Below are 20,068 nucleotides of genomic sequence, written 5' to 3'. Positions count from 1 at the left end.
ATTGTATGTCCTTCCTGTTGGGATTTTAATATGCCTCAATAAGTCGTGATTTTATGGATGCTGGATCCTTTTTCTTGCTGTCTTCTGCAATTGATTCTGGTCAAGTCCACACATCCTGCTGGTCAGCTGGCTCATTTTTCCTGTAACTAAAGAGTACAGCCATCTTAAGTTCAATATTTAGAACTGTATTTTACTATTTTTTTTCTTTTATTATAACGCATTTGCCTTTATCTCCACTCTTTTCATTAGAAATTATGAATTCTTTTTAGAAAAATTTTTGTACATGAATACAAGCAGGGAATCATGTATTATTTTAATTAAGTTTTTATTTTAGACATATTATATTACAAATATTACTGTTTACATTTTTTGTGTTTTCGGTTACTATCCACATATATAAAAAAAAAATTAAATACTCACTAAAGCAGACACAATAGGCTGACGCTCCATGTTTGCTTTAGCTTACTTGTTAGCCTTGCAGTATAGCTCTCATTACCATAAGAGGTTAGTTGAATTAATGTCTCAGCACAGCGGATGTGGATTTGGGCTACTATTGAGGGCAGCACCTATAGTCCCGTTTTTTACTCTTTACACCCTGCAATTGGAATATGATTTTCACTGCAGAGATTCCCAGGCCGTTACCCCAAAAGTAGTCTTGGTTCAGTAGCAGCTGACACGTAGAGGTCAGAAGTACCCTAATGCGATATCAGAGGAGTAGGCAGAGACACAGTGGATATAAAAACCAAGGTCAGGAGAGGCGGTGTTCTTGTGTACCAGTGAGACAGGCAGAAGGTCAGAGCAGGCAGCCAAAGGACATATCATGAACAGATTACAAGCTAAGGCCAGGACAGGAAAAAATAAGAAACCTGGGTCAATCAGGCAAGAGGAAAACCATGAGGCAGTCAGAATATCACAGCAGAACCAAATGGAACTAATTGCCCAGGCACCCTTCAGTGAGGAAGGGTCCCTAGAAAAAATCAGGAGGCTGCCTAAATTTCCTGTGGATGGTAAAGCTGGGTGCGTGTGCTGACCCTCTAAGAGATAGGCCAGGAGTGTGTACGCAGGAGTATGTACAAGGGGCAGTGACAGGTGCCCTAACTGAAGAGGTGATAGAGAAGAAGGAAGGATATTGCAACTGGAGGAGATAAAAGATGCTGCAGAGTTAAAACACTAAGAACTATAGACAGTACAGCTCTCCTGCCACTCTCTGGTCTCTGGGGAATGCTGCTGTACTTCATCACTTTCCAGAAACTGTAATAATTTATGATGATATTTCTCTAGCAATTAACTCCCATTGATTTCAGCTGCAATTAAGCACACACCCTGCCAGGGTAGTAGCTTGCAGGCAGCTAGGACGATAATACAGTTGAAGCCTATGGCACAACATGGAGCAATAAACTCTCTGCCCTACCATTTTTTGATTTGTAGCTGCATACCACTTCAGGCCTCTGGTGAACAGTTAGTGGAGCCACAGACGGGACATCAGCATAAATAAACTTACACTAAGTGAAAAATATTAATTACAGTTCATCACTCCACAGGAGGGTTCAGCACTTCAATGCTGCATAACATGTTACAATAAATTTTGCTATTTCACTTGCCAAAGTGTACCTGAGTTTTCAATAAGTTTTCTAAAATATACCAGGTTGTCTTTACTCTCTCATTTGCTGCTGCTTACACCATGTTGCATGGTTTTAAGTTGTGATTTTCAGCTGCTCTTCCCTATTTTTCTGCTGCCCTGCTGCTGAAATCTACTTTCATGCAGGGAGTGTGCTGCAAGCCTAGCATTCTGTCTGTAGTTCCTATCCTATACTTTCCTTTCCTCACTTCCCATGCTGCATTGCTCTGCCTCTGATCCAATCATGAGAGAGGCGGTATCTGCATGCCCACCCCTCTGCTTTCCCAGGATGATTCAGGCATTCAGAGACATCCTGCCAAATGGTTAGTACATGTAATGTCTGTGCACACACACACAGCTGTAACAGCAGGAGAGGCAGCAAATACAGAGATTGCAGACACATTTCCTGTAAATCTGCCAACCTGTGATTACAGAGGAGAAGTCTGTGAAGATAGCCTGTTCCGACAGCTAAGAAAAGATCCCAGTGGTCCTGTTACTACAGAAGCTCAATACCTAGCAACAGGTCGTGGATTGCAGAAGGGCTGAAATGTAGACCCCTAGTGGCAGCCACATTTCACACTTGATTTACAGTGGTAAAACATCAACATTTTTAATGAAAGTATATTAGAAGATTGATGAGATACTCACAGGCTATTAGATGAGCATATAATAACCATGGGCAACATAAACTCGGACATATATGCTGAATGCCCTCTTGTATACGCTATTCTGAAATGCTGTAACATTTTAGCATAGACTCATTTTAAAGTTTGATTTAGAACGGAAGTGGAACTCCTATCAAACCCTAACACAGGCATCCTATGACGGGCTCAGGGAAGACAGAAACCTCTCAGAAGTGCTGCAAGTCAAACTTTAAAGTGTATTTATTTGGCAGGCTCCCTTTAAATGCATTCATAATATAGACAAATGTCTCAGGCTGACTGTGGGTCTACAAATCCGAGGTCACAGCATCATAAACCCCTATAGATCCAAATAAACACTCATAAGATGCTTGTGTGAAAAGAAATATACTTCTTGTGCTGGTCAGTTTGCTTCTGGTGCTATATTTATGTATTGAGCTTGGTTCTGGTGCTGTAGTTATATTATGAGTTTGGTTAGGATGTCTTTTGCTATGAGCTTGGTTCTGGTGCTGTATTTTGTTATGAACTTGGTTCTGGTTCTGTATCTATGTACTGAGATGTGTTTTGACGCTGTACTTATGTTAACAACTTGCTTATGATGCTGTATTTATGTTATGAGCTTGGTTCTTGTGCTGTATTTATGCTACTAGATTGACCCAATGTTCGCTACGTGAACATAAAATGTTTGAAAAAATGGTTGTTGTGAATTTCTAAATCTGCTTGGTTAGGTGATTATTCATAGTGTCACTTTGTATTTGTAACAGATATCTCTCTCACACTACTGCTCTCTCTCTCTCTTTTGCCGCTAGTCTCTCTCGCTGCTTTTCTCTCTCTCACCACTTCTCTCTCACGCATGCCCCTTCTCTCTCTCACTACTTCTTTCTTGCTCCTTATCTCTCTCTCTGTCTCGAGCAGTTTCTCTCTCACTGCTTCACTCACTGTCTCACCACTTCTCTCACTCTCACCGCTTCTCTTTCTCTCTCTTTCTCACTGCTTTTCTCTCTTTCTCACTACTTCTCTCTCTCGCTGCTTCTCTTTCTCTCTCCACTTCTCTCGCTTGCCGTGTCCCTTTCTCACCATTCACTCACTCTTTCTATCCACTTCTCTCTCTCTCCACTTCCCTCTCTCTGCTTCTCTCTCTCGCCGCTTCTCTCTCTCGTCGCTTCTCTCTTTCACAGCTTCTCTCTCTCACCGCTTATCTTTTTCTCTTTCTCACCGCTTCTCTCTTTCTCACCACTGCTCTCTCTCCGCTTCTCTCTCTTTTTCATTTCCCTCTCTCCACTTCTCTCTCCTTCTTTTTCTGTCTCTGTCTTTCTGTCTCTCTTTTGTTCCTTCTCTTTCTTACCGCTTTTCTCTCTCTTGCCACTTTTCTCTCTCTCCTGTCACTTCTCTCTTTCTCTCCGCTTCTCTCTCTTTCTCACCGCTTCTCTCTCTCTCTCTTTCCCACTGCTTGTCTCTCTCTTTTTCATCACTTTTCTTTCTGTCTCTTGCTGCTTCTTTCTCTCTCTTGTTGCTTCTCTTTCCCTCCGATTCACTCTCTTACTCATTGCTTCTCTCTCTCTTTCTCTTTTGCTGCTTCTCTCTCTCTCTGGTTGTTCCTTTTCTCTCTTTTTCACCACTTCTCTTTCTCGATGCTTTTCTCTCTCTTTCTCACGTTTTTTTACTCTCTTCTGTTGTCTCTTTTTTCCCTCACTTCCCTCTCTTTTTCTCACTGCTTCTATCTCTCTTTCTCACTGCTTCCCTTTCTGTCTCTCTTTTGCCGTTTTTCTCTCTCTCTCTCTCTCTCTTGCCACTTCTCTCTTTCACAGCTTCTCTCTCTCCACTTCTCTTTCTGTCTTTCTCTTGCCACTTATCTTTCTCTCTTTCTCACTGCTTCACTCTCTATCTCACCACTGCTCTCTCTCTCTCCGTGTCTCTCTCTTTTTCATTTCCCTCTCTTTCTCTCTCTACTTCTCTCTCTCCTTTTTCTGTCTCTTTTTCTCTCGCTGCTTCTCTCGCGCTCATCGCTTCTCTCTCTTTTGTTCTTTCTCTCTCTTGCCACTTGTCCCTCTCTTTCTCTCTGCTTCTCTCTCTTTCTCACCGCTTCTCTCTTTCAACGCTTCTCTCTCTTTTTCCCACTGCTTGTCTCTCTCTTTCTTTCTGTCTCTCTCCCATCTCGCTTCTTTCTCTCTCTTGTCGCTTCTCTCTCTCTCCGCTTCACTCTCTCACTCATTGCTTCTCTCACTCTCTCTTTTGCCACTTCTCCATCTCTCTCTCTCTCTCTGGTCGCTCCATTTCTCTCTTTCTCACCACTTTTCTTTCTCGACGCTTTTCTCTATCTTTCTCACCTCTTTTCACTCTCCATTTTCTCTTTTTTCCCCTCGCTTGCCTCTCTTTTTCTCACTGCTTCTTTCTCTCTTTCTCACCGCTTCTCTTTCTATCTCTCTATCGCTGATTTTCTCTCTCTCTCTCTCTCTCTCTTGCAGCTTCTCTCTCTCAACACTTCTCTCACTCGATGCTTCTCTCTCATTTTCTCCCCATTTCTTCCTCTTTCTCTCTCTGCTCCCCTATCTTTTTCTCACCGCTTCTCTCTCTTTTTCACTGCTTCTCTTTTTGTCTCTCTCATGCCACTTCTCTCTATCTCTTGTCGGTTCTCTCTGTCTCACCATTCCTCTCTCTCTTGTCGCTTTTCTGTCTCGTGCTGTTTTTCTCTCTTTCTCCCTGCTTCTCTCTCTCTCACCGCTTTTCTCTCTCTCACTGCATCCGTCTCTCTCTCTGGTCACTCCTTTTCTCACTTTCTCCGCTTCTCTCTCTCTCGCTGCTTTTCTTTCTCCCGTCTCTTTTTCACCGCTTCTTCTCTTTCGCCGCTTTTCCGTCTCTCTTTCTCACCACTTCTCTCTTTTGCCACTTTTCTCTCTTGCTTTTTCCCACTGCTTCTCTCTCTCTTTTTCATTGCTTCTCTTTCTGTTTCTCTCTCATAATGCTTTCTCTTTCTTGTCGCCTCTTTATCTCTCTGCTTTACTCTCTCCCACTGCTTTTCTCTCTCGTCGGTTCTCTTTCTCTCTTGCGGCTTCTTTCTCTCTCTCTCTCTCTCTTTCTCACCGCTTCTCTCTTCTTCTCACCATTTCTCTCATTCTCTCTCTGCTTTCCTTTTTTTTTCTCACAGCTTCTCTCTCCTTCTCACCGACCCTTTCTGTCTCTCTCTCTCATGCCACTTCTCTCTCTCTCTTCTCGCCATTCCTTTTCTCATGCCGCTTCTCTCTCTTTCTCTCCCTGCTTCTCTCTTTCTTGCTGCATCTCTCTCTCTCTCTCTGGTTGCTCCTTTTCTCTCTTTTGATGCTTCTCTTTCTCTTTCATTGCTTCTCTTTCTGTCTCTCTTTATCTCATGCCACTTCTTTTGCCCTCCTGTTGCTTCTCTCTCTCTCTACTTTTCTTTCTCTTGCTGCTTCTCCGTCTCTCACCGCTTTTCTCTCTCTACTGTGGCTTCTCTCTCTTTCTCACCCCTTCTCACGATCGCCACCTCTCTCTTTTTCATTGCTTCTCTTTCTGTCCCTCTCTCATGCCGCTTATTTCTCTCTCTTGTCGTGTTTCTCTCTCCCACCACTTCTCTTTCTTATCACTTCTTTCTCTCTCTCGCCGCTTCTCTTTCACTTGTCGCTCTTTGTCTCTCTCACCACTTCTCTCGCCCCCTTTCTCTCTCTTTCTCATCGCTTCTCACTCTTTCCATTTTTCTCTCTTTCTTTCCTTGCCTCCCTCTCTTTTTCACTTTCTGTCTCTCTCTTGCTGTTTTTCTCTTTCTTGCCGCATCTTTGCCTCTCTCTTGCCACTTCTCTTTCTCTTGCCGCTTGTCCCTCTCTCACCGTTTTTCTCTCTCTCTCGTCGCTTCTCTCTTTAACCGCTTCTCTCTCTTTTTCCCACCGCTTCTCTCTCTTTTTTATAGCTTTTTTTCTGTCTCTCTCTCATGCCGCTTCTTTCTCTCTTGTCGCTTCTCTCTCTCTGCTTCACTCTCCCCCACTGCTTCTCTCTCTCTCCGCTTCACTCTCCCCCGCTGCTTCTCTCTCTTACTTCTTGCTTCTCTCTCTTTCTCACCACTTGCCGCTTTTCTCTCTCTTTCTCACTTCCCTGTCTTTTTTTCTCACTGCTTCTCTTTCTTTCACACTGCTTCTCTTTCTGTCTCTCTCTTGCCACTTCGCCTTCTCTCAAAGCTCTTCCCTCTCCCCCGTTGCTTCTCTTTCTTTCTCACTGCTTCTCTCTTTTGCTGGTTCTCTTTCTCTCTCTTTTTTTCTCACTGCTTCTCTCTGTCTTTTTCATTGTTTTTCTCTCTCATGTCACTTCTTTCTCTTTCTTGTCACTTTTCTTTCTCTCCGCTTCACTCTCTCCTACTGCTTCTCTCTCTCGTCGCGTCTATGTCTCTTGTCGCTTCTCTCTCTCTCTGGTTGCTTCTTTTCTTTCTTTCTCGCCACTTCTCTCTCTCTTTGTTATTCTCTTTCTTTCCCCACTTCCTTCTCTTTTTCTCACCGCTTTTCTCTCTTTCTCACCGCTTGTCTTTCTGTCTCTCTCTCTTGCTGCTTTTCTCTCTCTTTCGACACTTCTCTCTTTCTCACCGCTTCTCTCTCTCTGGTTGCTCCTTTTCTTTCTCACAACTTCTCTCTGTCGCCTCTTTCCTCTGCCTTTCTCACCGCTTCTCACTCTATCCATTTTCTCTCTTTCTATCTCTGCTTCCCTCTCTTTTTCTCACCGCTTCTCTCTCTTTCTCACCGCTTCTCTTTCTGTCTTTCTCTCTCTCTCATGCCACTTCTTTCTCTCTCTTGTCGCTTCTCTCTCGATGTTCCTCTCTCTCACCGCTTCTTTGTCTCTCACTGTTTCTCTCTCTCCCTGCTTCTCTCTCTCTCACCACTTCTCTCTCTTTGTCACTGCTTCTCTCTCACTCTCATTGGTCCTTTTCTCTCTTTTGCCACTTCTATCTCTCTCTTTTTCTCACCGCTTCTTTTTTTCCCACTGCTTCTCTTTCTGTCTTACTCTTTATCTCATGCCGCTTCTTTTGCTCTCCTGTCGCTTCTCTCTCTCTCTTGCTGCTTCTTTCTCTCTGGTCACTCCTGTTCTCTCTTTCTCACTGCTTTTCTCTATTGCAGCTGTTCTCTTTCTTTCTCTGTTTTACTCTTTCTTTCTCCGCTTCCCTCTTTTTCTCGCCGGTTCCCTCTCTCTTTCTCACCACTTCTCTCTCTTTCTTTCTCACCACTTCTCTTTCTGTCTCTCTCTCTCGCCGCTTCTCTCTTTCTCACCGCTTCTCTCTCTCAATGCTTCTCTCTCTCTTTTTCTCACCTCTTCTTTCTCTCTGTTTCTCTCTCTCTACCCTTAACTCTCTTTTTCTCACCACTTCTCTCCTTTTCACAGCTTCTCTTTCTGTCTCTCTCTTTCCGCTTCCCTCTCTCCGTCTCACTGTTTCTTTTTCAGTCTCTCTCTCTCTAACTACTTCTCTATCTGTCTCTATTGTCAATCCTCTTGCTTCTCTTGTTGCTTCTCTGTCGCTCATCACTTCGTCTCTTTCTCGCCGATTCTCTCTCTCACCGCTTCTGTCTTGACGCTTCTCTCTCCATCTGCTTCTCTCTCTCTCTTTCTCGCCACTTCTCTCTCTCTGTTTTCCTCTTTTTTTCTCAGCACTTCTGTCTCTCTTTCTCACCGTTTCTCTTTCTATTTCTCTCTCTCTTGCCGCCTCTCTCTCAGTCTCTATTGCCACTTCTCTCTCTCACCGCTTCTGTTTCTCTCTTTCTTTCTCACCACTTCTCTCTCCGTTTCTCCATCAGCTTCCATCTATTCTTCTCAACGCTTGTCTCTTTCTTCACCAGTTCTCATTCTGTCTCTCTCTCTCGCCACTTCTGTCTCTCTCGCCGCTTCTCTTTCTTATGACTTCTCTCTCTTGTCACTACTTTCTCTCTCATTGCTTGTCTCTTTCTGACCACCTTTCTCTCTCTCCTTTTCTGTCTCTCCACTACTTCATTTTTTCCCACTGCTTCTCCTTATTTTTCTCACCGCTTCTCTCTCTCACAACTTCTCTGTGCTTCTCTCTCGCACCACTTCTCTCTCACTATCTGCTTCTCTCTGTTTCTCTTTCTCTCTCTGCTTCACTTTCTTTTTCTCACTGCTTTTCTCCTTCTCACAGCTTCTCTTTCTGTCTCTATCTCTTGCAACTTCTCTCTCTCTTGCTGCTTCTATCTCTTTTTTGCCGCTTCTCTCTCTCTCACTTGCTACTTCTTTTTGTCACCACTTCTCTCTCTCTCTGGTCGCTCCTTTTCTCTCTTTCTCACTGCTTTTCTCTTTCTCTTTCTGACCACGTCTTTCTCTCTTTCTCTCTCTGCTTCCCTCTCTTTTTTTCTCACCATTTCTATCTCTCCTTCTCAACGTTTCTTTTTCTGTCTGTCTCTCTCTATTGTCGTTCCTCCCTCTTCTCTTGTTCCTTCTCTCTCTCATCACTTCTCATTTTCTCGCTGATTCTCTCTCTCTTGCCGCTTCTCCCTCTCTCTTTCTCACTGCTTCTTTCTCTTGCCGCTTCTCTCTTTCTCTCTCCATTTCCCTTGCTTTTTCTCACTTCTCTCTCTCAACGTTTCTCTCTCTTTCTCTCTCTCTCTCTCTCTCTCACCGCTTCTCTCTTGATGCTTCTCTTTCTGTTTCTTTCTCTTGCTGCTTCTCTCTTTCTCACCGCTTCTCTCTCTCTCACCACTTCTTTCTCCATTTCTCTCTTTCCTTCCTTCTATTTTTCTCACTGCTTCTCTCTCTCTTTCTCATCGCTTCCCATTCTTTCTCTCTTGCCCCTTCTCTATCTCTTGCCGCTTTTCTCTCTCGTTGCTGCTCTCTCTATCTGTTTGTTCACTACTGCTGCTACTACTATTATATACTATTACAGACCCCTAATACTTGTCATGTCACTATTGCTGCTACTACTATTATATTCTCTTATACCACTAATACTTGTCATGTCACTACTGCTGCTACTACTGTTATATCTTATTACACGTCTAATACTTGTCATCTCACTATTTCTGTTACTACTATTATATACTATTACACACTACTAATACTTGTCATGTCACTATTGCTGCTATTACTATTATATACTATTACACACTACTAATAGTTGTCATGTCACTATTGCTGCTACTACTATTATATACTATTACACACTACTAATACTTGTCATGTCACTATTGCTGCTGCTACTATTATATGTTATTACACATGACTAGTATCTGTCATGTCACTATTACTGCTGCTACTATTATATACTATTAGAGATGACTAGTATTTGTCATGTCACTATTGCTGCTGCTGTTACTATTATATACTATTACACATGACTAGTATTTATCATGTCACTATTGCTGCTGCTACTATTATATGTTATTACACATGACTAGTATCTGTCATGTCACTATTACTGCTGCTACTATTATATACTATTAGAGATGACTAGTATTTGTCATGTCACTATTGCTGCTGCTGTTACTATTATATACTATTACACATGACTAGTATTTATCATGTCACTATTGCTGCTGCTACTATTATATGTTATTACACATGACTAGTATCTGTCATGTCACTATTACTGCTGCTACTATTATATACTATTAGAGATGACTAGTATTTGTCATGTCACTATTGCTGCTGCTGTTACTATTATATACTATTACACATGAGTAGTATTTGTCATGTCACTATTGCTGTTTGCTCGTATTATTGTATACTATTACAGATGACTAGTGTTTGTTATGTCACTATTACTGCTGCTACTATTATATGCTAGTACACATGATTAGTATCAGTCATGTCACTATTGATGCTACTACTATTATATACTATTACACATGACTAATACTTGTCACTTACTGCTGCTACTATTATCTATTATTACACATGACTAGTATTTGTGATATCACTATTGCTTCTTCTACTATTATATACTATTACACACGACTAATACTTGTCATGTCACTTAGTGCTGCTACTATTATATACTATTACACATGACTAATACTTGTCATGTCACTATTGCTGCTACTACTATTATATACTATTACATATGACTAATACTTGTCATATCACTTAGTGCTGCTACTATTATATACTATTACATATGACTAATACTTGTCATGTCACTATTACTGCTGGTACTATTATATACTATTACATATGACTAATACTTGTCATATCACTTAGTGCTGCTACTATTATATACTATTACACATGACTAATACTTGTCATGTCACTATTACTGCTGGTACTATTATATACTATTACATATGACTAATACTTGTCATATCACTTAGTGCTGCTACTATTATATACTATTACACATGACTAATACTTGTCATGTCACTATTACTGCTGCTACTATTATATACTATTACATATGACTAATACTTGTCATATCACTTAGTGCTGCTACTATTATATACTATTACACATGACTAATACTTGTCATGTCACTATTACTGCTGGTACTATTATATACTATTACATATGACTAATACTTGTCATGTCACTTAGTGCTGCTACTATTATATACTATTACACATGACTAATACTTGTCATGTCACTATTGCTGCTACTACTATTATATACTATTACATATGACTAATACTTGTCATATCACTTAGTGCTGCTACTATTATATACTATTACATATGACTAATACTTGTCATGTCACTATTACTGCTGGTACTATTATATACTATTACATATGACTAATACTTGTCATATCACTTAGTGCTGCTACTATTATATACTATTACACATGACTAATACTTGTCATGTCACTATTACTGCTGGTACTATTATATACTATTACATATGACTAATACTTGTCATGTCACTATTACTGCTGGTACTATTATATACTATTACATATGACTAATACTTGTCATATCACTTAGTGCTGCTACTATTATATACTATTACACATGACTAATACTTGTCATGTCACTATTACTGCTGGTACTATTATATACTATTACATATGACTAATACTTGTCATATCACTTAGTGCTGCTACTATTATATACTATTACACATGACTAATACTTGTCATGTCACTATTGCTGCTACTACTATTATATACTATTACATATGACTAATACTTGTCATATCACTTAGTGCTGCTACTATTATATACTATTACACATGACTAATACTTGTCATGTCACTATTACTGCTGGTACTATTATATACTATTACATATGACTAATACTTGTCATATCACTTAGTGCTGCTACTATTATATACTATTACACATGACTAATACTTGTCATGTCACTTAGTGCTGCTACTATTCCCCCCAGCAGGAGGCTCAGCCTCCGATCACACATGAAGGTCAGATGCATTGGCTGCTGTTGTGACTAATGGAGAAGAGTACTTGGACTGCAGTTCTGGAGCTGAGAAGAGCTCGTGCGGAGTAGGACGCGGCGGCGGCGGCGCTGCAGCAGTGGGGGCTGCCGGGGAGCACGGCATAGACTGCAGCACAGCCCGAAGCGGGAGGCCACGGATGGGCAGTGCCACCCTGTCCCATCACCTGTGCCCGCCGCTGCCCATCACCCGGGCCCGGATGCTCCAGTGATGATCAGCAGGGTGAAGGCAGCGGTTACCGGACTTCTGGGGGGGTCCCTGTCCAGCAAGCAAAGTGCGTTGCCCGCCCCCTGCACCCCGGAGAAGGAGAAGGAGACCCCAAGCCTTCCCATCGCCAAGCCTCAGCCCCCCTGTCGGCCGCCCTTCCTGAAGTTATCGCCGGAGGAGTTCCAGAAGTCGGGCGATCACAATGCCAGGACGGTGCTGACCCTGCAGACCCCCGGAGAGCTGCACTGGGGGGCCGGCTATGCAGAGTGAGTACACTGGCATTCATCTGCTATGGGTGGTGCAGGTTGGCAGCATTGGCATGTCCTTCAGGGGTGACCGTGTCGTCTGCGTTCACACTGGACCTCAGTGGAGATTTTAAGACTGTTAACTTATATGGGTGAGGTGGGCGCATCCCGGCCGCCATATGGTCATCCGTGAAATACACCTGTTCGTACTCCCAGAAACAGGTGGAAGCGCAGTGTTTAACCGACCCGCAGGCGGTAATGGGTTAACGTGCTTTTACACGGAACGATCATCGTTTAAAAAAAACTATTGTTGAAACGTTCAAATTTGACCGATAATCATGCAGTGTCACCGCGGCCAACGATAAATCAGTCGCTGATCGTTCCTTTTATGCAGGCCTGAAAATCATTGCTGGCGCGTTCGCTAATCCTCCGGTTAAACAGCGCTCGTGCGGTCTTCCTCGTTCACTTATACAGAGAACTGCACGATCCTGGTAAAATAAACAATGTATGGTGACTTTACACGGGCGTATGTGCGATTGCTCGTGACGCAGCACAACATTTGCGCTATGAATTAGATCTTTTTTGCCGCATATTGGCATAGTTTACTGTAGTTTTTGCGCTTGCAGGTTTTTTTTGTGCACGGAACACGACTATCCCCGGATTTAGATGGCTATTTAGCTTAATGGGTTAAGGATGTGTTCTTTTTCCAACAGAATTGCGCAGCGTAGACCTCTATGGAGACCTTTGGTGCGCGAATGCATATAACACTAGAGCATGCTGTTTTTCCCAGCACGTATGTTGCATGTACAAGAGAAGGACGTGTGACTGATTGCTATGGGTTCTATTACCTGCGTATTGAAATCAATGGGCGCTATTCGCTGCATATTACATGCACAAAAGTTATGCACGTAATAAGTGGCGCAAATGTAAATCAGACCCTGAATGGTTGCGTTTTTAGACCTTTTTCATGTACATTTCTCACTTATCGTGTCAGTGTGGAGCGGCCCTTATTTACACTTACATGGTACTGGCCTTGTTTGGTGTCAGAGGTCTCGTGCCCCCTTGTTCTGTCACTATGGGCTTGCAGCACCCACACGCAGTGACAGCAGACTGAATGAAGCGGCGGTCGCACACGTGCAGCACCATTCCATTCATTTCAATGGGGCTAACTGAAGTGCAAGCGCTCAACTAACTCTGGTAGTCCCACTGAAAATGAACGGAGCAGCGCCCCACGTGCGCGACCACCACTCTGATCTCTTCCTACAAGCGGGCTCACACGAGCGGGTCGGATTCCCCTCACTACAGATTTGACCGAGTCAAGTGTGTGCGGGAGGTGACGGCTGAACAGATCCCATTCAAGCATGAATAGCTTTAGGCTGGATTCACTTTATTCTCCCTTCAGTAGGAACATGTCGGGGTCCCCGCAATTCTCAGCCGCCGGACGAAACAAGAAGGTTTTTGTCTGACAGCGAACAGAGATCATGAAACAATAAGGAATTGACACGTAGAAACAAAGCTCAAAAGTAACGTAAAGCCGAATGCACGCGGCCGGGTCAGATTCCGACTGTGAGATCTCGCAGCGGAATCAGACCCTGTGCCCTGGCGGTGGCCCCTGTGTACCCATGCGGTGTCTTGTTCTCTGTGCTGTGGATGTGCCGGCTGTTATTTTGATAAAACTGGAAGACTCCTTTAAAGAGGACCTCTCACATCCTATGTCAGCGGGGCCAGCTGCATAGCTTTACAACAGCTGCTCTGCTGATACTACTGCTGATCCTTTCTCCCAACTCACTCCTGTTCCACCACTGACTGCCAATGGATTTGGGCAGATTTGACTGTCAGTGAGTGGTGTGGACCACCCAGCTGGGCTCATTCAAAGGGCTGGGAGCCTTACAGAGGAACAAGGGCCAGTATGGAGAAAAGAAGAATGGCGATAGCGCCAAGAGGGCCGCCCATGCAAAGCTATGCAGCTGACCCGCTAACATAAGGACACGATAGGTCCTCTTTAATGAGGACTCATCAACAGGAATACGCTATCCGTTTACATTGAAATGTTATTAGGAAAAGAAATAACAGTAATTTTGAAATGTCATTCTTTAAAAAAATGTAAAAAAACCCATGAAAAATCTGTATAAGGCCTGACTCACATGAGCATATGCTACTTCGTATTGACTTGCAGTAATGCTGCTTTCCAATAGGTGGCGCTGCAGAGATATTGTTCCATCTCCCTTATTTGCATATTACCCAGAGGAGCATGAATGGCCTTATAAGTCTCCTCACTCACCTTCTAGGTGCTCTCCCTAAGGCTGCCTGTCCACGGGTGATTGTTCATCACATTACCCACGGTGCTAATCTGTCCGCGGGTAACGCAGTGAACTCTTTCCATAGCACTGCTACGGAAAGCGCAGCCGCGGTGTCCACGAGTAGAGAATCATAGCGATTCTCCGCTCGCGGGATCTAAATTGTGGCATGCCGCGATTCTCTGGGGTGAGCCTATCTGCTGAATAAGCTCACCACAGAGAACTGACAGCGGATCCCCTGTTGCCCTGCAGCAGAATATCGCTGGCGATATTACGCAATGGCCATGGACATTGCAATATGTTCTATTTTGATGCACCCAGCAACTATGTAAGTCATTGTGACCTTGTTGCGTGCTTAAATGTGTGAAACATGCGCACGGCACACCAGCACACCAAGTCGTGTGAGCCTGGCCATACAAAGCTACAAAGAGTGATCAATGAAAAGGAAAAAAAGGACCTTTCATGTTGGACAGAATTACGCCGCAGGATGGAGCCAAATCCGCAGATCCGGAATTCCACACCAAAATCCGCAGGTCTAACTGCAGATTTTGATGGAGAATCGCAGGCAGGTTTTAAGCCATTTTCAGATTTTGGTGCAGAATTTACCGTGGCATGCGATGGGTTGTGCAGCCCATACCTTTCCATGTGGAAGGTCCCAAAATTTGTGAGAGATCACGAGGAACAGCTTCCTCAATTAACGTTAACAAAATTGCTAAAGGGCCACTGTTAGCCCCCCCCCCCCCCCCCCCCTTCGGAAAGCTAACAATGGGCCATAGAAAAGAGCGGCAAGGAACGCTAATGGGAGCCAAAGGGTGTTCAATTTCCACCAATCAAAGCTTTTCTATAGTAAAATAGTACAATTCCATCCTACTCAATCATGATACGCCGTTCCGTCCTGCACTTTCCATGGCATCACATGCTCTACAACTGCTTCTTTTTTTTACCATTGCTATATATATACTCATTATTGTAATCATCTTCCATCACACACCAATTCATAAACTATTGAAAGTGGAACAGAGGTGAGCAAAATCAGTACTAGTGACTTGTATTTATAGACATGTTTCCATAGGCTCATGCTTCTCCTGCAGTTGCAGTTTCTAATCTACGCAGATGAGGAAAAAAGATTTAAAGAAGGCCTAAAACCTGCAATACAGCATCCGTTTTAACGAAACAATCCCTGCACCCCCCGATATAGTGCATGCCAACTCCAGCGGGGAGTCAAGTCATTTGCACGCTGGGAGAGCAACTTATGTTGGCTGCACGCGAATGGATATTTGCCGCGGAATTTGCCGTCGAAATCCGCAGCAAATACTGTTCAAAACACGCTAATGAAAATTGCTTTTCCTTCACACTTGTGGAAACCAATTGTGATTTCCGTGAGCGGAGGAAAAATTGCAGCATATTGTATTTTGCCGCGCTCCACGCAGACAGCTTCCATTGAAGTCAATGGTAGCTGTCAAACCCGCAGCTCATCCGCAATTAATATTACTGATAGGCCGTGGGTACCTGCGTCATCGCCTAGCGACGGCACGGGAAGCCAAATATTTAAGGGGGGGAGAAAAAGTACTGCGCATGACTGACGGCGACCGCCTGCGGTCATCCACATTACAGAAAAGACAAGGTACACAGGGTCACCGGCCAGGGTCAGAGGCGGATTCCGCTGTGGGCTCCCGCATGCTTAACCCGGATTACCCGTGTGCAGCCAATATCCTCTCTTAATAGCCGATCAGTAATGTGTGAACCAGTATAGTCCAATTTCCAGAACTTTGAGTCTAAATACGCCGTATGTGCCTTGCATCCTGAAACACAGTTGCAGGTGTCGTGTTTGTGCAGTTGTTACTCATTAGTACATGATAAAGCATTGCTGTAAGGTTAGCTTCAGACTCGGGGAGCAGGAAAGGGAAATCCCCGCAGCCGGACAGCTTTGTCTCTGGACGGGACAGAACAGCGCTGGACGGACCCCATTGACTATAATGGGGTCCGTCCGCTTTTCACTAGCTGCCTGGCACTTGGACAGAAAAAAAAACTCTGCATGCAACACTTTTTCTTCAGGTATTTTGAGTCGGATCTGTGACGAGTTCACACAACGGCGAAGAAACTCACACGAGATTTCTGCATTGTGAGACGGACAAATCTCACGCAAATATGAAACCTATTCTCTTTAATGGTGTCATATACACAAACTATGTTTTCCCGCATAGCAAAAATTCCTGCATGTCCTCTCTGTTTGTGTTCCTCATCGCCCATTGTTTTCAGTGTGACAGTAAATCACATCACATGGCGTGCAATGCGGACGTGAGTGCGACGCAAGGTATCCCATTGAAAACAATTGGAGAACATTTCCTGATCCTCTAACACGGCTGAGAGCCGCGCTGGAGGATCGCTACTTCACAGAAGTGATGGGAGGCGTTTTTGCCATAGAAGCTCCTTTTATCGGCATGAAATTGCACGTTGGCGAGCGCGATATAGAGATGAGTGTCTCGGAGTGATATTGCGCTCTCCTGTGTGTAGGTAGCCAAAAGTGTCACAAACATCTACCATGTCATATTTTGAGCCAGTGGAAGGCTTAATTCACACGAGCGTATATCGGCCGCGCTTTCACGTCTGGCCGATATTCGCTGCCCATCTGATGCATTGGTTTACAATGTATCAGTTCAGATGACGTATTCCCGCAGCATAAAAGCACCCGGCCGGCCAACATGGCGCATAGGAGGGGATTTCAGCAGGGCACTTTTACCTTGGCTGTGAAAGATAGTTCAGGAACTATCTTCTGGCTGGAGTACGGTGGTGGGTGCATAGACTCCTATGGGAGCCTATGACAACTGCCAGAAAAGGGAGGTGGGAGGGAGTTTAGCAGCGTGTCTGATAAACTCCCACCCCCTCCCCTCCTTCTCTCTGCCCCTTGCCGACTGTTTGCAATGAGAGGGGGCAAGAGCTAATTGCTATGCTCCCACCCCGTCCCGCAAGGGTCCAAGAGGAGGCGGGAGCATAGCACACTAGTTCCCGCCTTGTCCTGCCCCCTCCCCTAGCAATGGGGTGGAAAGGGGGAGGCAGTTTAGCAGAGCTAAACTGTCTCCACCCACCCAACGATATCATGGGCTCGGCGTATACTCGCCAGTCCCGGGCGGTCCGAACGGGCATTAGAACGGGCTTTTAACGCCTGTTCTCGTGATTTTCCACTGCTCTGTGGCTTTGACACGGCCGGCCGAAAATAGTCATGCCAGTGTGAAAGAGCCCTAAAGCTGGATCAGCTAAAGCCCACCATAGATAGGCCTCTTTCAGAGAAATGTATTTCTAGCCTGTGTTTACTCCGTATTCTGCAGACAGTTACATGGGGCTGATGTAAATCTGTGTATCTATTTTCATGGCCGTACTTTTGTCCATATTGTGTGAAAAATGTGCTCACAGTTTATGGCAAGGGATTACAATATGGATGCATCCGTATGTCAGGGTTTGATCTGTATGCATCTCCATATTTTCGTTTTTTGGTAATATTTTCTATTGGGCAAATAAGAATCCATATTTGCCCAGTAGAAAATACAACCAATGATGGCAAATACAGATCGAATACTGATGACCTATAATTAGAGTATTATCTGTAAGACGTCCGTATTATGGTACAATATACTCGTGAAACTGGCCGTAAACTGCATTCACATCCCGCTTTGACCCTACATACGTCTGAAGGACTTTCTGACATATTCTCCATAGACTGCAATAATAAAGGACTATTTACCATGCAGTATACATTTCCTCTACGTGGGAACGGATGGCATAAGATGAACTTGTCCAACATAAGATCTCATGGATCCTGTTGTTGCTGTAGCCTAATTATCGGAGGATTTTATGTTCTGTCAAACTCGGCTTCTTCCTCTCTATCCTACACTGCACTCATATGGGTGTATATAGTCAGTGCCATGTATAGAAAAGAGGAAGCCCATACCATAGATCTAACTAGGCCCCCATTATCGTGTCTTGTTTTGTCACCCAAGACAAAAGCTGTGGTGTTTGTTTTCCTCTTCATGCCAATTCCATGACTTTTGGACCAATTCCCCACTAATAAAGCCAATTCTTTATAGGGTGGAGCCCTGCACCACATAAAGTAGATGCAGGCTACCAGGACTACTGCCCACTTTCCAAGGGCTGCAGAGGAATTGCATGATCTGTCTCCTTTTTAGCAAACGTCCGTTTCTTTATGGCATTTTCGACAGATAGCAGTACATAGTCAAGTACACCACTCTGTCCAGCGAAAATCGAACAGAAGCCTGCTAAAGCAGAGATCAAAGTTTGCAGCTTTTGGATCTTTTTTACTAATTGCAGTCTACAGAGTTTCCAGAGTTCCTTCTGGACACCCTTTCAGCCCTCACTGGGACAGAAGTCCTGAACAAGTTTCCAAATGCAGTACAAATATAGTCTAACAAATATACATTTTGGAAAGGCATCCTGAAAACCACAAACTGTACGTTCCAGATATTTTACAGAATAGCAAATATTTTACTGCATTCGCAGTCATTTTCTGTATATCCGCATTGTAATAGTAAGCACTGCTGGCACCTGACCAAAGGATTTGCACAATCCTGCAGATTGCAGCAGGAGCCAAAGTCAATATCCTAAACAACCATTGTCATTGAAACCTCTGCAGTCGACCAGAATCTATTGGCCATCAATAGTAGATTAGTGGGGTCCACTGCTCGGGACGCCTGGTGATTAGCACTTTGCTGGGCTGGTGCACTCATGCACTAAGCTGATTTCTGTAGAAAGCAGACAGCTCCGTTCCCATAGAACTTGCCTAGCTTGGTATTTCGTGCAAAGTTCCCATTCACCATGCGGCTTGTGCACATCATGTTAGTGATGTTTAAATGTAACATATAAGGTCTGCTGGCTAAATCCAGGCCGCCAGCTCATTTTAAGTGGCCCGCGAGGTGAATCACCCAGTGGGCCCTGGTCACACAGGTTCACCCCTGACCGGCTCCACTGCCCACACACAGCTGCTGCTGCCTTGATGGAATTGCATTAGGCATTACTGTGTGCCATGCTGATGGACCATCCTCTGCAATATGCAATGCCGCCAGGGTTGAGGGTGTGCCGCAGGGAGACCCGTCCAGTAAAAGGATGGGCCCGCCTCCTGTCAAGCATAAGCAGTGATTGTGGGTCCTTCTTCAGATATCAGCGTCTTCACGTTATGCTGATGCTACGCAGACTGGGAGCAGAACGCAGCAGCAGGAGATTCTTGAGCAGAGACACCGCTCTGCAACTGAAGCGGACGCTCAAAATACGGAAATGTCAACTATACACATTGAAATCTATGAATTCTATTCCCTGCGTATTGTGCGCGCAAATATACTCGTGTAAGGCGGGCCTAAGACTGTATAAACAGTTGAGGAGTAGTTACATTTATATAGTCTTACAATTACAATCGGCCCTTTGAAGGCAACCATCACCAAGGTTGGTGAAGGCTGGTGAAAATGAGTTTGACACCCCTCGTATACCATAAAAAAATAAAGTATGGTATAGCACAGTAGACTACACTCTTCCATAGACAGGTATGCAGTAGAAAAGGTATTCCACACGGAGTTCGTTTTTGGTATAATGGTATCCCATGGGCAATGTATCCCACTGTATGTCTATACAGTGGATAGGTCACAGTCTTCCCTCATATGTATATGGCCAGTCTCACAC

General features: G+C 44.0%; 1 protein-coding gene across 1 annotated transcript in view; it reads left to right on the top strand.

Annotated features, from left to right (window-relative positions):
* The first annotated feature begins 11,580 nt into the window (after window positions 1-11,580).
* The window catches only part of PPM1J (protein phosphatase, Mg2+/Mn2+ dependent 1J), a 56,334-nt gene continuing 47,846 nt past the window's right edge, over window positions 11,581-20,068 (top strand). The window contains exon 1 of the mRNA XM_066600052.1: window positions 11,581-12,110. Within this exon, the coding sequence (XP_066456149.1) occupies window positions 11,848-12,110 (263 nt within the window). The 5' untranslated portion in view covers window positions 11,581-11,847. The remainder of the gene's footprint in view (window positions 12,111-20,068) is intronic.

Source organism: Eleutherodactylus coqui, chromosome 4 (genome assembly GCF_035609145.1).
Source record: "Eleutherodactylus coqui strain aEleCoq1 chromosome 4, aEleCoq1.hap1, whole genome shotgun sequence".
Taxonomy (NCBI): Eukaryota; Metazoa; Chordata; class Amphibia; order Anura; family Eleutherodactylidae; genus Eleutherodactylus; species Eleutherodactylus coqui.
Note: the sequence above shows the minus strand (reverse complement) of the source record. Positions and strands in the feature narration are given on the sequence as shown.